The sequence below is a fragment of the Aquarana catesbeiana genome, linkage group LG05 (genome assembly GCF_042186555.1).
Source record: "Aquarana catesbeiana isolate 2022-GZ linkage group LG05, ASM4218655v1, whole genome shotgun sequence".
In the NCBI taxonomy this organism is placed as follows: Eukaryota; Metazoa; Chordata; class Amphibia; order Anura; family Ranidae; genus Aquarana; species Aquarana catesbeiana.
This window is the reverse complement of record NC_133328.1, coordinates 246,306,914-246,320,865: the sequence shown is the minus strand read 5'-3', so window position 1 is coordinate 246,320,865 and position 13,952 is coordinate 246,306,914. Positions and strand designations below refer to the sequence as shown.

Here is a 13,952-nt window from a genome sequence, read left to right as displayed (position 1 = left end):
ATTTTCAAAAAAGCATTAAGGGGTCTGTTGGGACATCTTGCAGGTTGAACAAGATGTCCCATATTATTTCAATCAACTTGCACAAATGCTTCTGACATTTTCGGAACAAATGTTTTTATGAATAGACTTCTATGTATACAGTGTACAATAAAGTAATAAAGCATCAGAATTAAGTAAGAAAAGTATGTTACTCTTTCTTTTTTCCTCTTGCCTTGAATATATACTTGGTTAAGTTGGATATGTCCAATATCCCAGATTGCTTAGTCATAGCATTTTGTGAGGAGTTTACATCTTTCTGGCCCCAGATGAATTTTATTACCTTGGATTTAATCATTAATTTCACGGAATGCCCCAAAATAGTAGACAAACTACAAAGTCATTTAAATATCATTTACAATATACTGTTCATCCAAGAAAAAAATATAAAGTTCCTAAAACACAAAAAAATGTCACATTCCCCATTTGTCCAGTGTATGAAATAGGTAGTCCTATAACACCAAGTTGAAGGCCTTGTGTAAGTCAGGGAAAATCTTCTCTATTTATTATGACCATCCTATTCTGCTTGTAATAGAGATATAGGGGTTTATTTACTAAAGCTAAAGAGGGCAAATATAGTCACAATTATGCAGAGAAACCAATCAGCTTCTAACCTCAGCTTGTTGAATTAAAAAAGAAGTACAGGTAAAAGCCAGTAAATTAGAATATTTTGAAAAACTTGATTTATTTCAGTAATTGCATTCAAAAGGTGTAACTTGTACATTATATTTATTCATTGCACACAGACTGATGCATTCAAATGTTTATTTCATTTAATTTTGATGATTTGAAGTGGCAACAAATGAAAATCCAAAATTCCGTGTGTCACAAAATTAGAATATTACTTAAGGCTAATACAAAAAAGGGATTTTTTAGAAATGTTGGCCAACTGAAAAGTATGAAAATGAAAAATATGAGCATGTACAATACTTGGTTGGAGCTCCTTTTGCCTCAATTACTGCATTAATGCGGCGTGGCATGGAGTCGATGAGTTTCTGGCACTGCTCAGGTGTTATGAGAGCCCAGGTTGCTCTGATAGTGGCCTTCAACTCTTCTGCGTTGTTGGGTCTGGCATTCTGCATCTTCCTTTTCACAATACCCCACAGATTTTCTATGGGGCTAAGGTCAGGGGAGTTTGCTGGCCAATTTAGAACAGAAATACCATGGTCCGTAAACCAGGCACGGGTAGATTTTGCGCTGTGTGCAGGCGCCAAGTCCTGTTGGAACCTGAAATCTCCATCTCCATAGAGCAGGTCAGCAGCAGGAAGCATGAAGTGCTCTAAAACTTGCTGGTAGACGGCTGCGTTGACCCTGGATCTCAGGAAAAAGAGTGGACCGACACCAGCAGATGACATGGCACCCCAAACCATCACTGATGGTGGAAACTTTACACTAGACTTCAGGCAACGTGGATCCTGTGCCTCTCCTGTCTTCCTCCAGACTCTGGGACTTCGATTTCCAAAGGAAATGCAAAATTTGCTTTCGTCAGAAAACATGACTTTGGACCACTCAGCAGCAGTCCAGCTCTTTTTTTCCTTAGCCCAGGTGAGACGGTTTTCGCGCTGTTTCTTGGTCAACAGTGGCTTGACACAAGGTATGCGGCAGTTGAAACCCATGTCTTTCAAGCGTCTCTTGGTGGTGGATCTTGAAGCACTGACTCCAGCAGCTGTCCACTCCTTGTGAATCTCCCCCACATTTTTGAATGGGTTTTTTTTCACAATCTTGACTAGGGCGCGGTGATCCCTATCGCTTGTACACTTTTTCTGACCACAGTTTTTCCTTCCCTTTGCCTCTCTATTAATGTGTTTGGACACAGAGCTCTGAGAACAGCCAGCCTCTTCAGCAATAACCTTTTGTGTCTTTCCCTCCTTGTGCAATGTGTCGATGGTCGCCTTTTGGACAGCTGTCAAATCTGAAGTCTTCCCCATGTTTGTGTAGGCTTCAGAACTGGACTGAGAGACCATTTAAAGCCCTTTGCAGGTGTTTTGAGTTAATCAGCTGATTAGTTTGTGGCACCAGGTGTCTTCAAAATTTAACCCTTACACAATATTCTAATTTTGTGACACACGGAATTTTGGATTTTCATTTGTTGCCACTTCAAATCATCAAAATTAAATGAAATAAACATTTGAATGCATCAGTCTGTGTGCAATGAATAAATATAATGTACAAGTTACACCTTTGGAATGCAATTACTGAAATAAATCAAGTTTTTCAAAATATTCTAATTTACTGGCTTTTACCTGTATGTTGTTTTTTTTTTTTGATTCATACTTACCTATGTGGATGCAGCACCAGACCGATGCTGCAGCTGTCCCCCGGCGTCTCTGCACTGAAAACCGAGCAACTGAACTGTCAGTCAGCGTCTCTCCTCTCTGCTTCTCCACGCTCATTGGAGCACTGAGCTGTGAAGGGACGAGGAGCGGCCGTCTCAGTGTCTCAGCGGCTCGCTGAGATGCTAAAACTGCCATCAATCAAGGCAGTTGGCAGATCCAGACTTGGGAAGTCGGTCAAAGTAGTGCAAAACTAATTGCACTCCTGTAACCCAGAGGAGAAGCCCAGCCTAAAAAGCTCAGGCTGGACTTCTCCTTTAAGTTTTAGCAATAAAACCTGGAAGCTGATTGGTTTCTCTGCAGAATTGAGACTAATTTTGCCCTTTCTAGCTTTATTAAAAAAAAAAACATGTCTAAGGCCCTACATAGCTAATTGTGTATTGCCTGTTAGGCATAATCCTGATTTAATATTGTATGTTTTTTTGTTTTCTTTAGTTGGCGATATGGCCAATGAGTTAGTACGCCACTTCCTAATTGAATGCATTCAGAAAGGAGTTCGATTGAAGGGATGTCCAAATGAACCATATTTTGGTAAATATTACTTCACGCAGATGTAGTGTTGTTATTATAATATTAGGGCCTTATATAGAAAATGTGTCTTAAAAAAAAAACTGAAACCAATTAATGTATATAACTGATATCAATAGTTCACTGTTTTCACTGTAGTGCATTATGAAATATTTATACTGTATGTGTGTGTGTGTGTGTGTGTATATATATATATATATATATATATATATATATATATACAGTAGGTGACCGCGATATTGTGTCAATCTCGCCGCTTTGATCGGCGAGATTTGACACCTGTGAGCCCCGTCGCGGGAGCCAGCGCCGAGCTGGCTCGCTGATCGGGAAAAGAAAACTTTTTTTTCCTTTCGCGATGAGTGACAGGCAGTGCTGACAGCTGTCTGGTATGAATCATGAGGGGGAATGCCGCGCCAAATTTTAAATGAAAAAACCGGAGTGGGTTCCCCCCCAGGAGCATACTAGGCCCTTAGGTCTGGTATGGATTGTAAGGGGAACCCCCTACGCCGAAAAATCGGCATTGGGCTCCCCCCCAAAATCCATATCAGACCCTTATCCGAGCACGCAGTCCGGCCGGTCAAGAAAGGGGGTGGAGACGAGCGAGCACCCCCCCCCTCCTGAACTGTACCAGGCTGCATGCCCTCAACGTGGGGGGTGGGCACTTTGGGGCAGGTGGGGCACCCTGCGGGCCCCCCACCCCAAAGCACCTTGTCCCCATGTTGATGAGGACAAGGGCCTCTTCCCAACAACCCTGGCCGTTGGTTGTCGGGGTCTGCGGGCGGAGGACTTATCGCCCCCAGATCCCGGCCCTCCACCCTATGTGAATGAGTATTGGGCACATGGTACCCCTACCCATTCACCCAGGAAAAAAAAGTGTCAATAAAAAAACACACTACACAGGTTTTAAAAGTAATTTATTAGGCATCCCGGGGGTCTTCTTCCGACTTTGGGGTCTTCTTCCGTCTTCTCCCGGGCCCCTCCGCTATCTTCTTCCAGCTCTTTTGCTAGCGGGGGGCCCGGTCTGCTGCAGATGTCCGGTTCTTCTTTGGTATCTTCTGCCGGACTCCCCCGCTATCTTATAGTTACATAGTAGGTGAGGTTGAAAAAAGACACAAGTCCATCAAGTCCAACCTATGTGTGTGATTATGTGTCAGTATTACATTACATATCCCTGTATATTGCGGTCATTCAGGTGATTATCTAATAGTTTCTTGAAGCTATCAATGCTCCCCGCTGAGACCACCGCCTGTGGAAGGGAATTCCACATCCTTGCCGCTCTTACAGTAAAGAACCCTCTACGTAGTTTAAGGTTAAACCTCTTTTCTTCTAATTGTAATGAGTGGCCACGAGTCTTATTAAACTCTCTTCTGCGAAAAAGTTTTATCCCTATTGTGGGGTCACCAGTACAGTATTTGTAAATTGAAATCATATCCCCTCTCCCCTCTTCTTCCAGCTCTTTTGCTAGCGGGGCCCGGTCTGCTGCTGCTGTCTTGTCGCCGCTGTCTTGTCGCCTCTTCTCTTCTTCCCTTCTCTTCTTCCGATGTTGACACGAGCTCTCTCCTGCTGGAATGCTGTGTACGAGCTGCGCAGCCATTTATATAGGCGGTGACCCCGCCCCTTGTGACGTCACAGACCCAGCATGCGCAGGGACTCTGGCGTCATAAGGGAGCGTGACCCCAGAGTCCCATGCGCATGCTGGGACTGTGACGTCACAAGGGGGCGGGGTCACCGCCTATATAAATGGCTGCGCAGCTCGCACACAGCATTCCAACAGGAGAGAGAGTCGTGTCAACATCGGAAGAAGAGAAGCGGCGACAAGACAGCAGCAGCAGACCGGTAGCGGGGGGGCCCGGGAGAAGAAGCCGAACACCGGGAGAAGACGGAAGAAGACCCCGAAGTCGGAAGGAGACCCCTGGAGCTGCCTAATAAATTACTTTTAAAACCTGTGTAGTGTGTTTTTTTTATTGACACTTTTTTTTTCCTAGGTGATGGGTAGGGGTACCTTGTACCCCATATTCACATAGGGTGGGGGGCCAGGATCTGGGGGCCCCCTTATTAAAGGGGGCTCCCTTATTAAAGGGGGGCTCCTGGATTCTGATAAGTCCTGCGCCCACAGACCCCGTCAACCAACGGCCAGGATTGTCGGGAAGAGGCCCTTGTGCTCATCAACATGGGGACAAAGTGCTCTGGAGTGGGGGGGCCCGCAGGGTGCGCCACCTGCGCCAAAGTGCCCACCCCCCCATGTTGAGGGCATGCGGCCTGGTATGGTTCAGGAGGAGGGGCGCTCGCTCGTCCCCATCCCCTTTCCTGACCGGCCGGGCTGTGTGCTCTGGTATGGATTTAGGGGGGGACCCCAACGCCGATTTTTTGGCGTAGGGGGTTCCCCTTACAATCCATACCAGACCTAAGGGCCTGGTATGCTCCTGGGGGGGGGGGGGGCCCACACCGTTTTGATTCATACCAGACAGCTGTCAGCACTGCCTGTCACTCATCGCGAAAGGAAAAAAAAGTTTTCCTTTCCCGATCAGTGAGCCAGCGCGACATGCACAGTACCCTGTCGCCGAGAACCAGCGCGATGGGATCACGCTGGAAACACAATCTCGTGGTCAGGTACTGTATGTGTGTGTGTGTGTGTGTGTGTGTGTGTGTATATATATATATATATATATAATATAATATATACACACAAGTAGATACATTTGTTTGATTTAAATAAATCCACTTTGTTTATGGTGTTTGATTAAATCCACTTTGTTAATAGTGGTATTAATATCCCCAAAGTAAGTTACATGCTTCACTTTTCTCATCTTTTGGAAGAGAATTTGCTTTGCATTACTTTCTATTTCTATGAAGAACAGTGAATTAAACACATATTTATATGTTGGATCTGCCCAGGATAGAGCTTTTACAGGTTTTAGCAGTTTCAGAGCCCAACATGAAAATTCCAAATTCATCTAGACACCCACAATAGAACAGCAGTGGACTACTAGACTTTCCCCTTCAGGCTTTATTTGCCCAGGGACAACAGTCATCTGATTGCTAGGGTCCAGCTCCTGAACAAAAAATATGAAAGCTGTGAGCAGATTTTGGAGTTTCTATGTCAAGTTTGAAATTCAAGGTTTTTCTAACCTCCATGCTTAAGAACGAAGTATCAGGAACTGCGTAATTTTTGTTTGGGTGCTGCAGTGAAGTTCTGCAATGGCTAAATTAAAGGGGTTGTAAAGGTAAAAATTTTTTCACCTTAATGCATTCTATGCATTAAGGTGAAAAAACTTCTGACAGAACCGCCGCCCCCAGCCCCCCCGTTTTACTTACCTGACGCCTCGAAAGTCAGCTTCGCGTTCCCGACATCTGTTCCTCCGCTCACCCTGGCCGCTGATTGGCTGCAGTGGATGGATTGAAAGCAGCGCAGCCATTGGCTCGCGCTGCTGTCAATCACATCCGATGACGCGGCGCGCCGGGGGGCGGGGCCGAGTGATACAGCGAGCGGCTATAGCCGCCGGCTGTATCACGGGAGCGCGCCCGCAAGCACTCACCACCGTGCGAGGGAGCTCGCATTAAGGTGGTGAATGCTTGCGGGGAGGAGCTGAAACAGCCGCCGAGGGACCCCAGAAGACGAGGTTCGGGGCCACTCTGTGCAGAACGAGCTGCACAGTGAAGGTAAGTATAACATGTTTGTTATTTTAAAAAAAAAAAAAAAACACCTTTACAAACACTTTAACCTGTCGCAAACCTTGCAAATTTAAAATAGCACAAAAAGATTGAGAATGGTACATTCAGTGAACATTTCATGTTTCTATTACTGATGGATCCAGAGATAAAAGCAGCCAATAGGTCCAAAACACAAATTGTTCTTAAACACAAATTGTTCTTAAACACAAAAGAGACCACTCTTTTTGGGTGGACCCATCTGAAGATTGTATAGATAATGTCACTCTACTTAAAAACTTTATGATATATGAACAGGTATAGCTTTATATCCATAATAAGACAGCCACGCAAACACTCTTTCTTGTGAAACCAGTTGGCATGATGGCACAGGAGAGTTGGCCATACACATTTAGATTCCTTTTATTCAGCCTAAGATCACTGGGAAACTATGATTTAAATCTCAAAAGGAATTGTGTTATGCAACATAATAATGTTTCAAAACACAGAAATTAATCTACAAAAGATTGACTCAAATGCTTTGGCAGGCCATCAGACTGCCCAAAATTATGCATGGCATTGATAAGTTTCTTCTTTCAAAAGTAATTCAATCAGTGTCACCAATTTAGCAATTACCACCAGTGCTGGATAATTATTGGGGCAAAAGGGGAAATTACCCCAGGCCCCCCTGCCAGAGGGGGTCCCAGACTTCCTTTATAAAAAAAATGTAATAATTATAAAATTTGTTTTATTATTAAAATTAAAGTGCAGGAAGAAAGACTTTATGTCAATACTTACAGTCAATAAAATTACGAAAAAATGAGTGTCATCTTCTGAATCTAACATATTTCTTTTAGAACAAATGCAGTTTATCATTAATTTCAGTTCCCTTTTTTATTTGCCATATAAATTAAAATTCTATTTTGAGAGGCCCCCAAACTTAAAGTGCTCCAAGCCCCCCCCCCCCCCCCAAATGTCTAAATCTGGCACTGATTACCACAGCTGTTTTATCTAATGACATTTCTGAAAACATGTCATTTTGTGGATAATTCAGAACTGGATTAAAAAAACACTGGTCAACTGGAAAGGGTCAAAAATGCTTCCTACCTTCTTAAAGATTTAATTAGCGGCTACGGAAGATAAATGGTGCAGGCTTTTGCAGATAAAATGGGAAACTGTATTATCATATTTTCATAATTTCCTTTTCTGGTGCAGGTAAGGGAAGCATACTGTAGGTTAAAACTCCACTTCTCAACCCAATAGGACCAAATACCTATATAAAAATTTCCCCAGCCATAGATACCATCTTTGGAACTATAACGAACATGAGCAGTAAATTCAGGAAAGGGTAAGGTATACTGCCATTAGATGCACCAGGAAAATAAAAAAATATGCAATGGTGAGTATAACATTTCCTGAAACATCATGGCTGGATAATGTTGGATTTTTTACCTAGCAAAATAGTCTCAGCTGAGACCCTGGAAAAAGTTCACATAGCCATACCCTTAAGTGAGTGTGCCAGAATCTCTACTGGGAGCCATAAGCTTCCTGAATTAGTTTGTTTAAAAATGTCAGAAGTTTCTTTATACATAGGGTAACAGAGTGAAAAGGGAGAGTTTTCTACTCTACTGCCCAAGAATGCAAAAAACTTAAGACAGAAAAATTAAAACTAGTGGGGCACGCACAGGCAGAAATTTTAGCCAAGATAACTATATAATTTCTTTCATCTATTGAGGGACCCAGGAATTCAGATACCATTGAGTTATACAGCCATCTACAGGAGGATTGGACACTGGCAAACAAAAGGCCTTAGGCCTTCGAAACAAACTGAGCCAGCAGTCACAGGAACCATTTCTGATTCAAGCGGCTCCCCTCACAATCTGTCTCTGACGTTTTTTGAGGCACCACAGTCTCCCTTTGTCACTGCAAGAGGTCCTTTTGGCCCCTATTGATGCAATACACACCACCCTGCATTTGGAGACCCTCAGGTGGGTGGGCTGTCCCCCAGGCAGATAGGGATCTGAATGAGTCTCCAGGTTTCCTCTGAATAGAAGGGCGAATGCCTTAATGGCTTTGGAGTCATCCTCATCTGACATAAGGTCCTCTTTCCAAGACTGATTTACAGGCCCTTGAGGAAGGGGGAGGAATCTTGCATGCTAGTGAGGCTGTATCAGCTTTATCCTCAGCTTATTTCCATCTCACTAGTCTGGCATTAGCTAAATTTCATCTCCTTCCTACCCTTGTTGGGGGTGCTCCCATGCACCTTACCACTTCAGATATGCTGACATCATAGGATTGAATCCAATTTTCTCTGTCAGACTCATTCAATTCACAACCCTTGTACGCTGCTGTGTTATAGCTGTATACAGGGTTTTTCATTGGTATGTCTTGTTTAACAAGGCTAGTTGTCTGTCCAGATAATCTCTATAAACACCGCGTTCTTGTCCCATGACCTGGACTTGTTCCTTCCTTGCTGACCTCATCAGGTTGTGGGTCTTTTATTCCTTGCATGAGATTTGTTGTTGTTTGTTGTTGTTCCACCTGTTTTTGGTGGGTTCTGGTTGATCAGCTTCTCACTTGGTCCAGAGCTCAGTGCTCCCTTCTGTATGGAGCCTTTTCCCTCTAGTGGTAACCCTCTATCTTTTTCTTGAGTATCAGGTTGATTTCCTCTTGTCCTACCTTTGATCTGTTGACAGGCTCCCCTATCAGGTAGAGGGGGCTCAGCCTTATCTGGTATCTGATTCAGGCAGCTCTTGGGCTACAGGCATCCCCCTGTTCTGTTTTGTTGGGCCTGGTAGTAGTTGTTGCTTAGTTGCCCACCTCTTATGCCCCGTTCACACGGTCGGACTTTGTTCGGACATTCCGACAACAAAATCCTAGGATTTTTTCCAACGGATGTTGGCTCAAACTTGTCTTGCATACACACGGTCACACAAAGTTGTCGGAAAATCCGATCGTTCTAAATGCGGTGACGTAAAACACGTACGTCGGGACTATAAACGGGGCAGTGACCAATAGCTTTCATCTCTTTATTTATTCTGAGCATGCATGGCACTTTGTCCGTCGGATTTGTGTACACATGATCTGAATTTCTGACAACGGATTTTGTTGTCGGAAAATTTTATATCCTGCTCTCAAACTTTGTGTGTCGGAAAATCCGATGGAAAATGTGTGATGGAGCCTATACACGGTCGGAATTTCCGACAACAAGGTCCTATCACACATTTTCCGTCGGAAAATCCAACCGTGTGTACGGGGCATTAGACTGTTTTGGGGACATACCTACAGTATCTGAATTGGTGTCCCTTAGTGGACAAGAAAACAAAATAGGATTTTTGTACTTGTCATAAAATCCTTTTCTTGGAGTCCATCGAGGAACACTGGTCTGAACCCTCTGTGTTTTTATGTTCTCGCTTTTGGTGCTGCAAACTGAGGCATGTTGGGTATAGTAGGGGTTATCCTAAGCTTGCTTACACTTTTTTTTTTTTTTTTTATTTGTGTGTTCAATCCTCCTATAGGCGGCAGTATATCCGAACAGCATTTGAATTCCTTTGTGTCTCATTTGAACTACAATAAAAGGATTTTATGTTGAGTATAGAAATCCTATTTTTCCCATAAAACCAAAGTTTTAAAATGTTGTAAAAAAGCAAAGCTTAGACTAAGGCTCCATGCACACTGGGCTTAAAAAAAGTCTGTTCCCTTGGCCATAAAAAACACTCATATAGAGCATTTTATGTACAAAGTTTAGACAAGTTTAGGAGAGCTTTACATTTTTTCTGCCAGTAAGCTCCAATCAGAAACCAGAAGGGTTTTTAATTTCTGCCTCCTAAACGTTGACCTCAAAATATGCCTCTCAACGTCCTAATGTGCATAGACATATAGGATAACATTGAGCTGCTTCTACAGGCAGAACACAAAACTCCTGTAAAAGCAGCGATTTTTAAGCCAGTGCGCTTGGAGCCTTAAGTCTGATGCACACAATCAGATTTTCCGAGCGGAAATGTGTGATCATAGGCTGTTGGCAGAAAATCCGACCGTTTGTATGCTCCATCGGACAATTGTTGGCCAACTTTCCATGGACAAATGTTGGATGGCAGGTTTATAAATTTTCCACGGACAAATGTCTGTTGTCCGATTTTCCGAGCGTGTGTACACAAGTCCGTCAGACAAAAGTCCAAAGTACAAACATTCATGCTCAGAAGCAAGGACGAGTTAGAAGCGGTTGGTCTTGTAAATTAGCATTCGTAATGGAGAATTAACATTCGTGACGTGGCAAATTATGCAATCTCGAAATGCAGTGCATATTCTCTTCTTCTTTAATAATAATGAAGCTGCTTTGCTGCTGATACTGATGGAGTTCTTGCCAACTAATTTTCAATGGCTTTTTTTTTCTAGTGATATCAAGAATAATATTATTATGCTTTTTTTTTTTGTTTTTTTATTTGGGCAAGTTACCACAACACCATTATCCCGTAGTTTTTAAGATCAAAGATCTTATGTTGGTGTCCCTTGTTAATTTTACATTGTATTTTTTAAAATGTAACTGCCTACTCCAAAAATGTAATTTGACGTAAAACACATAGCCAAGTATTATTCTCCACAATTTTTTTATTGTTCATTTAAAAAAGAAAACAAATAAAATTAGACATGCTATCTGCCAAAAGAACTTAACCAAAAAGTGCATTCTATGCATCCAAAAATATAGAATATATACAAAATCAAATCATTATGCAACCAAAAAAATTATGTCAAAGCAATAACTCCAAGGCCAATAATAAATAACACGTTATCTCCTCCGATTCCGCAACATGGCTGGTTGACGAACAGTCGTTCAAAAATGAAATGAAATGTGCAAATCAACACTCACCAAACTTCTACTAACATAAAATTAGCAGAAGGAGCCCAAAGGGTGGCGCTAAAAAGCTGAAAAACAACGTATTACGTCACTACGTTCGTAATTGTTGGCCAACAATTGTGTGTATGCAAGACAAGTTTGGGCCAACGCCCTTTGGACAAAATTCCACGGTTTTGTTGGCCAACAATCCGATCGTGTGTATGAGGCTTAAGAGTTTAAAAATAAATCAACAAGAGTAGGCTCAATTAATATAGCAAATAAAAAGGAATATGTTGAAGATTCTGGGAATAATAGCAGCCAATCATATCTCACGTTTTGTTTGCTTACAAAGTCAAAACAATCAAACTGCTTTTTGGTTGCTTGGTGTTACGTCTGTTTTTCATATTGCCTGCTTCCTGTAAATAGGATATTTGCTAGCAATTGAAAGTAGAAATTTTGTTTCACTGCTATATTTACGTAAACTTATAATCAAAAGAATCATCTGCATGAATTCTCAGATTCTCCCATCTATCTGCTATACAATTCTAAAACAATGTTAGTTTAGTTGCCTAGAGCAGGAAGAGCAATGGTTCATAACAATATCAATGAAATAAGAATGTACATTTTTGTTTTTTATGGATGGAAATTGTATGGATATCCAAGTTTAAGGAAAACCCATATTACTATTTGAATGTGACCCAGAGCAGTTTTGCTTTGTTTTTAAATATTTATCTGTTTTTTTTTTTCTTGACTTAGGGAGTTTGACAGCTTTGATTTACCAACATTCCATTACACCTCTGGCATTGCCTTGTAAATTACTCATCCCAGACAAAGGTATGCATGTTAAATCTACTTTTACAGCACATTTTTGTTTTGTTTTTATGTTATAATCTTTCTCAATTTTTGACCACATAAAATGTTCCATGTAAAGAGTAACAGATTTTATAGAGATCTCTGTAAAAATAAATATATCTACCTAAACTTTAAAGCATTTGTTAACCCCAACACTACATATTCCTGATATGTGCCTGCTTTACCATGTACTTGTATGAGAAAGTATCCTGTTCTCTTTGTATTGCTTTCTGTATGTGGAATCCCTGGTGTTCCTGCCAGTCCCTCTGCTTTCCTAGTACAGTGGTCAGTTCTCTAGCTGTGCTGGGAACTCAGTGGGCTCTCCTCCAATAATCAGACTTGTCCTAACATGCCTCCCCTCCACAGCCATTCACTGGGAAGCCCGGTATGCTGCTGCTGCTGCTTCTCCTCCCCCCAGCTCCAATGCAGCTGAGAGCAGAGGAAATATGATCACTAATAAAAAAATAGGAAAAGAGGTATTTATAATGGGTTTTTTTTAATATCTATACACAAATGTTTTGCCTTTCATTTATATTTTAAACTGAATGGGTTGTTTTACAAGATGATCGTTTACAATCACTTTAAGGGAGAAGATTGTATTTCTCCTTTTTTGGAAGATAACTCATTCCCTCACAGGCAACAAAAGTGGAAACTCACAGGTATCAGACCAAAAAGCTGGAAGAGCTTTGGGTTTGAGCCTGGCTGATTCGCAGGCAATGGATCAGCAACAGCAGGCTGGGCAGCAGGCTCAGGACCATCAGAGGCAGGCTGGGCTGGAATAGCAGACTTTAGATCAGGCTGGACTGTAGTAGCAGGCATTGGATCAAGCTAGACTAGAGTAGCAGGCTTTGGATCAGGCTGGACTGGAGTAACAGACACTGGAATCCTGCAAGTGATTGCAGGGCTCTGAGATGATTGTGGACTAGTAGTTCACTAGGCTGTACTTCACTGATTAGAAACCTACTACGTTTTAAAGGGATGAGGTGGCAACCCTAAGCTGACATAACCAGGGCATGACCAGGACTGGGAACAGGGAGAGCAGAGATGGGGGATACAGGAAACTAGATGCAGTGTGCAGGATAAAGCAGGAATCAGGATAATCAGCAAACAAGGATATGGCTACACAAAACACTGAAGCACTGATGCAGATCAAGGGATGGGTTATAGACCTTCTCAGATGAGAGACACACACTGATGGCCCCCTGAACGGCGCCCTTCAGCTCAGGGGACCACAATACCACCAGCAGGTGATCCAGGTCCTGACACTCAACTACTTGGGTAAGGAAAGCTGTAGCATCAGACTTCCCACCTTAAGTGTTTTTTTCACCTCACGCTTTCATCTGTCTCCTTGTGTTAGGAGAGGAGTACTACCAATTTGTGGCCCTTCTCTTTGGATTGTCATCAAACCCCTTGGTGTTCATCAAGTAGCTAGCTCTAGTGTTAGCACCTCTGCATGTAATGGGTATTCCCATTGTAGAATACATAGAAAATCTTTTGATCTTGGCTGGTTCACATCAGGATCAGGATCTAGAAACCATTTTGGAGGAGTTCAACTGGTTGTTGTGCCTGAAGAAGCCCTCTCTGATTCTCTCTGAGATGGTAAGAGTATATATGGTTGATTCTGAATACCAGGATGTCAAAAGTATTCTTCCTGCAGAAAAATCTTCTATAAGCCTACTTTAACTCTCCATTGTTACATTAGGGCACGTTCTTTGAATCCC

The 13,952-nt window shown here is 42.4% G+C and overlaps 1 protein-coding gene across 3 annotated transcripts in view; it reads left to right on the top strand.

The window, feature by feature from the left end:
* The window catches only part of TNS3 (tensin 3), a 621,029-nt gene that overhangs the window by 532,424 nt on the left and 74,653 nt on the right, over positions 1–13,952 (top strand). For all 3 annotated transcript variants that reach the window (XM_073630678.1, XM_073630677.1, XM_073630679.1), the window contains 2 exons: positions 2,805–2,900; positions 12,136–12,213. In XM_073630678.1, the coding sequence (XP_073486779.1) occupies positions 2,805–2,900; positions 12,136–12,213 (174 nt within the window). The remainder of the gene's footprint in view (positions 1–2,804; positions 2,901–12,135; positions 12,214–13,952) is intronic.